This window comes from Haplochromis burtoni, unplaced genomic scaffold (assembly GCF_018398535.1).
Source record: "Haplochromis burtoni strain Fernald_Lab_line unplaced genomic scaffold, NCSU_Asbu1 Contig_23, whole genome shotgun sequence".
NCBI lineage: Eukaryota > Metazoa > Chordata > Actinopteri > Cichliformes > Cichlidae > Haplochromis > Haplochromis burtoni.
This window is the reverse complement of record NW_024582384.1, coordinates 1,240,969-1,248,683: the sequence shown is the minus strand read 5'-3', so window position 1 is coordinate 1,248,683 and position 7,715 is coordinate 1,240,969. Positions and strand designations below refer to the sequence as shown.

At 40.3% G+C, this 7,715-nt stretch overlaps 1 protein-coding gene across 4 annotated transcripts in view; it reads left to right on the top strand.

The window, feature by feature from the left end:
- The first annotated feature begins 708 nt into the window (after window positions 1–708).
- The window catches only part of kcnt1a (potassium sodium-activated channel subfamily T member 1a), a 38,984-nt gene continuing 31,977 nt past the window's right edge, over window positions 709–7,715 (top strand). Inside the window, exons 1-3 of one of the 4 annotated variants that reach the window (XM_042218757.1) lie at window positions 709–957; window positions 1,045–1,222; window positions 3,331–3,501. In XM_042218757.1, coding sequence (XP_042074691.1) covers window positions 1,056–1,222; window positions 3,331–3,501 — 338 coding nt within the window. In that variant the 5' untranslated portion in view covers window positions 709–957; window positions 1,045–1,055. Of the gene's footprint in view, window positions 958–1,044; window positions 1,223–2,319; window positions 2,367–3,330; window positions 3,502–7,020; window positions 7,284–7,715 lie in introns of those variants that run through there. The other 3 variants (XM_042218758.1, XM_042218759.1, XM_042218760.1) reach the window with 3 other exon arrangements.

Sequence of the window (7,715 nt, the reverse complement as noted above, 5' to 3'; positions counted from 1 at the left end):
TATAAATATGGCTATTACATAGCCATATTTATTTATAGCATCTATGTACATTTTGTAAGGTGTGATCAAAGCAGATATAGAAGATGAGCTAAACAGAGGTAGGATATAATACGCATTAGCTTCCTCCTACTCCTTTTAGAAGGGGAAATGGTCAACATTTTTTTTTTATCCATGGGAATATAATGGCTTTCACTGATTTTGTGTGCATTTGTTTCAATGCGGATTAGATTAGATTGATTGATTAATTAACATATTCATTGTCTCACAACCCTCATAAAACATCTATATATATCAAGCACAGCTGGGCTATTTTCCCTGCAGATGTTTACTTGTGATGCTTGAAGTGGATTTTGCTGACACTTTTTCTTCTGCACTCTGAATGCATTTCCCCGTTAAACAGTATTTTTGCTTGATTGTACCACAATTGCTTAAGATGGCAAACATCCAATAAAAACAGCAGTACAGCACAATATAAGCTTTTTAAAATAAATAAATAAATAAATAAAAAGTCCAAGCGTTGTTTAGACTCCGTGGTCATGCTTATGTTGAAGGCTGAAATGCGCTGATCTCTTGTGTCCTTGCCTAAATGTTAATGTTCCCGTTTCAACTTGAGCTCTGTTGGAGTCTCTGAGGAGACTCAGAGCCTCCAACAGATGGTGCTAATCTCTCTCGCTCTCTCTCCGTCTCTGTCTCCCTCATCATCAAGAGTTGGGTGATAATTCGACAGTTATGTCATGAGGTGTACCCGCACCTCAATAAGCAGAGCTGTGATGTTCGCTGCTGCTGCAGACCTGTCCTCTCTGCGTCCCACAGTGTTTCCCACTCTACACGCTGACAGCCAAATGATTTCACTCAGCGTGTCCGTTTGAAGAGTTCATCGGGCGGTTGTCACATCGCTGGCAGCCTCTGTCTGTGCGTAGGCTGACACAAACTCACCTTCGAAATGCACCTGGATAGGTGAGAGGGGCGCGCGCGCGCGCACGGTCAAAATCACTTTTAAAGGAGCGCGTGTTTTATCTCCAGGAGTACACTCCTTTTTGGCAGATCACCCTCCGATGCAATTAATCCAGGAAGACGACTTCGCCAAGGGAGACTCAACGCCGACCACCGCAGCACTCCAGTCCGACGGCAGCGCCGGATCTCCGGCCAAAATGTGCAGTGAATGTTACGTGAATCAGTCATTTGTGAACGATGACGGGAGCGTGAACGACCACAAGCCACGGTAAGACAAGCAACAGCTCAGAGACTCCAACAAGTAGCCTGAACTGGCGAACTTCATCCATTATGTGATTGACGAGGATGAACTTAGATCCTGTATTCATATATATATATATACTATATAATATATAATATATATATACTATACATCATACGATAACCTATCCTATACATAACTATACGAGATATAACACTATATATTTTTTTTTTAAAGTATATTCACTTGCGGGTTAGTTTGGGATTTGATTCTAAAAAAAATATCAGGAAATTTGCCTGTTGAATAATGTGACTGATGTGACGTAAACGTGTTGCATTGTTTTTCTCATCCATACACAATCTGCTCATCCGTCATCACCTGTTTTGTGTCCAGCTGTTCACCGGTGTGCTGTCTCAGCTTTCAGTGTTGGCCTATAGATAACAGATTATCTGCAGCTCATATGAATCCATTACCAGGGCTGGTGATGCCTGGTTTGACCCGTGCACGCACATGCTTTCTTAAGAACATTTGGGATGATTTTTGGCCAAAACAAAAACCATCTTCTCTTAAAAAATGGATACTGAAGCCATACAGATATATCACATGCATCCATACGTGCTGAACTATTTAAATGTAATAACACATTTTTCATGTCTTCACTTATCTTATGAGAGCTGAATGGTGAACTTTACTCCTGGGTTGTATTTGCTTAGATGGATGAGTTAAACAAAATCACAGTATCAAAATCAAAACATCCCCTTCATCAATCATGCATTAAGTTTGACAAGGTTAATGGAGGACCAAAGCTGACAGACACAGTGATGGAGATTCTGTTTTGTGCAATTCTAAGAGCCTGAAAACGTTATTCGTCTTCACACCAAACCACGTTCACTTGCATTAATAACTACCCTGCAATGAGTCATATTTTATCAAAGGATGCAATATTTTAATTATGGAGGTGATGTGCTGACCGGCGCTGATCATTTAACAAATATTAAAAGCAAGAGTGTAATCTCACAAAAGCATCCATCCATGCTGCGACAGCCACACAGTTAAAAATATTAAGGCATAAATAACGCCGCTCACTTCACTCTGGAGTTTCTAATTCATCTCATTTCTTCAAGCGACAGAATCAGTTCATCTTCCCACATCATCTTCTCCAGCAGTAAAGGTAAAATCCCACTATGCTGTACTTAACCTTTGCATGTTACTCAGGCTTTCGGGCTGCACATTAGAGAGATGTGTCTCAGCATCTGCAGCCATTCAGAAAAACACAGCAGCTGAAGATTTTTTACTTTCTTTCCCACTGGTTGAGATCAACTTTAATCCAAGTTATGAATCTATAGTGATTCATAATCATCATTCATAATATGAATGATGTGTGCTTGAAGCTGAGCCATATGTTGAACCTGGTGGTGAACAAAATACTCTTGGATATTTTGGAAAAGTGAAGTAATAGTACAAAAATGTAAAAAATGAACATGCCCTGAATTGAAAGAAGGCACTTTGATCCGTGTCTAAAAAGAAAGGGTATTTTTTTCCATTTCATGCAAGCATGTGTATACTCTGTTAATCTAAAGAAACAAACGCTTCTGTTAACAAAGTTAAATCCTATTAATAAAGTTGTGGAAAGTACTCAGGTCTGTCTTCCATGGTCTGTAAGCAGCACAGGAGCGACATAACCTTGAATGCATGCTAATTTCTGCTTTTAAGCCTGAATCATCACACAGCAGCAGCATTTTAGCCTGTCCCTGCTTCTGTCCCAGGATAGTGAAGAAGCCACAATGCATGGTGCTTCAGGTGAACATATGTTGGCTGGTTCTTCATTACACAAAGATTTTAGCTGCAAAGGTCATTGTGTGGGATTATCTTTACTAAAAATACAAAAATATAAACTTTACAGTACAATATAAAGTATTCATTAGGGGCATTATCCTTTTTGGTCTGATTTTCTGTAACTCCATACCCGGGCCCCGTCAACTGCACTTTTCCATCCCATGTTTACCTTCCTTGCCTCCTTTCCTTCTCCTTGTGCTTCTTGTTTCCTTTCAACATTGGCTCAACTGGCTTCCTTCACTTTTGCACAACTTTCTCTGCCTTCTGTTTCTTTACTTTTCTCCTGTCCCTCCCCCCAGCTCATCCCCAGCCCCACTCCAGACCAAAAACAGCAGCCGCAGTACTGGGGTTATCTTAGACATCTCTACTCTCAAGATGGAGCAGCTAGAGAGCGAGGTGCCTCCTCTGCCGCCCCGTTTCCGCTTCAGAGACCTTCTTCTTGGGGACCAAAGCTTCCCGAATGATGACAGGTAGGCAGGAAGCTCTGCTTATAACACACAAACATGGCTGAGACGTGGTGTTTGAGGTGGTCAGGAACCGAAAGAAGTAAGCTGAGAAGAAACTGTCAAACTTAAAATTTGTACAATTCTGACAGACGCATCAGCTCATAGACATATAACCTTTATAATGGGTGTTATAGGTAGACTAATATTTCAGCTGTCTATACACCAGTTTAGCAATTTCTCAACATTGAATTTAGCTTCGTATTTCAGGTAATTGTCTCTTAAATTCAGCACTTTTGCTGTTTGCCTATTACTTTTAACAAATTATTTTGACTATTGACCCTTAGCGGAGCTACCTGTGTTAGCTGTTTATTGCTTTTTACTCATCTAAGTTGAGCTGTTGCAACATTTATTTGTAACTCTTAGGTTTTGGTCATATATAATTAACTGTTTTGCTATTTGTAGTTTACTAATTTGAGTTATTTCAACATTTAGTTGTTACTTTAAGTATTATAAGTATTATAGCTAACATGCCGGCTTTTTATCCTTTCAATGCACCATTTCTTTACGTTTAGCAAACAGCTGTTTGCCCAATAAGATTGGCTATTGATCTCATTTTTGCTTTACTTTAGTGAATGATTAATGTTAGTTAGTTAACATTATTTGCTAACAAGCACTCTCTCAGCAAGCAAGTGTAACAGTTGAGTTAAACGGTGGATGTTTTTTTGTCAGAATCAGTTAGTTGTCCTACTTAGTTTTGTATCCCAAAGCAAGCAGCTGTAATCTTTAAACAAATGCTGCTTAATCCTCTTTAATGTGGACTATATGGGGGTAAATCTAATAATAAAGAAAAGAAGACCTTGGTTTCTTTTCGCACCATTTTGTGAAGATGAATCTACTATTACTAATAACTGTGGTAATAAATTGTCAGATTAATTGATGTTGGTCAGTAGCCTCTATAAAACGTTATGAAAGCATTAAGTGAAGTAGTGTAAAATGACGACATCTAAAAAAGAGCACACATCCATTATTCCCCCTGTTTTATTTTAAGTGGCTGCTGTTGTTGTTAATTTTTGACTCCAACTGTTTGAATTTTATGTAAGTTATTAGTGTTTTATTTGCAACAGCCCCAAGACATATACAGGGTGAAAAAAACAAGTAAATTGAATTGGATTAAATCTCATCACAGCTCTGTTGGTCGTCCGCGCATGTTGCTTTCACTTATCAAGCGTGCTGATTGCCAGACCTTTTTTTTTTATTTTATTCCTGACAAATACTGTTATTTGGAGTTTAATCCCACTTGATTCACCTCTTTGTAGTTGCTGAAAAGGCTTTGTTCATGGAGTGTTTACCAGTGTTTGCCCCCTCCAGACTTTAGCACGTAGGAGCGCAGTCTGAAGTGTTCTCTTTTTCCGGTCTAAGTGGCGTTTGTGTTTAAAAGGTGCCAGAAACGTAGCAGGATTTGCGGCGCTGTCCCTGGTGCTGAATAAGAGGGAGGTGCATGAGAAGCTGTGGAGCAGGTGTCTGTGTACGTATTTGAAGATTGAAGAAGTTTTACTTGAAACACATTTTTCTTTTCTGCGACAACATTGCGACCTAATTCACTGTCAGAATTGAAAATGAGATCTCTCCGTCTTTCTGTCTTTCCTCATCTTCTGCCTTCAGCGCTCTACTCAGCTGCAGCATCTGTGTGTGATGCTTCTGTTTTTCTGAGATCTGCTTCACTGGTTTCCATCCTGAGATTAAAAAACATTCTACTTTAGGGAATTTAGAGACCTTCTTCATTACTTTAAGCACAAACTCAAAGAATAAGAATTAGGCACTCTTTTTTCTGTTACAGCATAACGTTTTGAAGTGAATTGACGTTCATAATTTGGGTAAGTCAGCTAAAAAGCTAAAACGTCCTCGGGATGTTTATTCAGTGCATAATCGCGTGTTCTCCAGATGGACCGCTGGAGAGGTATGATCAGATGTAATTTTAGAAGTGATAACAGCAGCAGCAAGCATTTCAGACTGTAGAGCTGTTTGTAATATTTGTCATATCTGTTTTGTTTGATGAGGAATAACAACAAGCTCTGCCAATGCTTTTAGTCAAAGATGACCTTTTCTCCAGCTGTCCTCACAGCTATCCTCGTTTTCTCTTCGAGAAAGCTCCAAACCTTTCCAGCTCCTATTTAAATGGTTTCCCATCTTTTTTTCTGTTCTGTCCCTGCAAATGAGCGCATCTTCTGTCCTTAGGAGATAGTGTTGTTTATAGGGGACTGATGCTTCAGGTTAGCGTTCCAGTGGTCAAGTCAAGAGCTGTCTCTTGAAACCCCAAATGTCACCGGTCACATCTGTCCGGGGAATCATCCATCACTCAAAGGTTCCTTTCTAAAGGAATCAACACTCAGTAGTGGCAACATAATTTGCCACAACTGAGTCCAATTTCAAAAATATGTCTCAGTTTGCTACATGATCAATGTGTAAAACAACAGAAAAGGTCCACTGCCCAGACTGTCTTGTGTTATATTAAAGCTTGTTTTGTCTGTAGTAGAAAATATCTAAAGTAGATATTAATTGTTTATCTATTATGTAACTTTTGAAGTAGTATAAATGGCTATGATAAAGTTATTTGTTAATAGAAAAAGCTGTAAAACATGAAAATACTGTTAAACGTTCATGATCTATGCCCCCCTTTAGATTTTCCAAAGCCTTCCACTGAGCTGGATTGGAGTCTTTGCCAGACCAATTCTGGCCCCCGAGCCTTATGTTTGACTGCCCTGCCTTGACTATCCCCTACCTGATTTTTATCTAAACTTTGTGATCCTGAACACCATGATGTGTCTTACAGGCAGAGGCTGTGATGTAAGGGTGTTCACGTGCAACTCAGAAGCCACACTGAGTGGCTGTACTGGTGTGGGCGAAAGGGGGTTCAAGAGGGATGGCCTTTCCTCCTATTTTCAAAAGCACTGACTGCTGGGGGCAAGGTCATCTATAAATTAGTACTTCAGACATCGCAAATTTAGAGGAGACAAAGAGGTGGGAGACTGAAGGGAGGGTGACTGCCAGATCAGTCCTCTTGATTTTCCTTTCATCTGCACTGCCTGTTCATTTTTTTTTGTAAAAGTGCATCATCTTTCTGTTTTTGTCTCAATCCACCACATCCTGCAGAGCAAAGCGAGCGTCATCACCAACTTGTGTTTAGCATGATCAGACAGAAGAACAGACGGTAAGGCGGCACATTCATTGAGACTGTACGAGCTCCGAGTCATGAAAACTTCCTTCCAACAGGCTGAGGGTAGTCTGCTGACATGCTGCTGATGCCAACAGCAAATTAAAACAAATCCGAGTTCATCTGACAATCTCTCTGATATGGCACAGTGAATGTTTACAGCTTTGTGCTGCTGGAGAGGACCATGCTGCAGCAGCAGCAGTTAGGGTTATTCCTGTCAAAGCAACGTTGCTGTGGCAACAGGCCCGCGCAAAGAAGGGAAAAAATAAAAAATAAAAACGAGCTGCGGGAATATATTTCTAAAAATACTCCAACAAGCATCTGAAAATAAAATATAAAAAAAACGCTTCGTCTATGGTTTCTTATTTTTATCTTCTTATCTTTATCGTGTCGTTTCATAAGTTAAAGCTAAAATCAGTTCATCCTCCGGCAGTGCTGCGCTGGTATTTTAGAGCTGCAGTGAGGCACGTTGGTCATCTGTAGGAATTCAAACTGGTTGCACGACGCAGCTACAGGTGTCCTGCACGATGGATCCGGAGATCCTCATCCCAACCTGGAGGTCGGACACGTTTGGTAGTGGTGACGCCGGGCAGAGGTAGGGCCACGCGGAGAGGAGAATTTACCCTCCGAAGTGCGCACGATGTCCAAATGTTAATGGAAGTGGATGCGCCGGTAAAGAGGCGGGAGAATAATGCTGTCCACGGCTTTTTTCCCCCCTTCTCTTTGCTGTGAATTATTATTTTCAGGCGGGAAGAGTCGTAGTTATTACGTATTAGGAGTTATTAGGAGATAAGCAGGAGTTTGATAAGAGGTGGAAAAATAAACAAACAAAAAAAACCTTCCTATTTATTTATTTATAGGGGCCAGGATCAGAAAGTCATTTCTTCTTTACGCATCGACACTTCTGCTATTATAGAAAGTTTAAACGGTATCGTAAGGTCGCTATTGTGGATTATTATGTTCTCAGTTACTCCTGTACTTCTTTTGTTCAAGTGTGAAAACCCCCACTCGCGAATTTGCAAGGTGA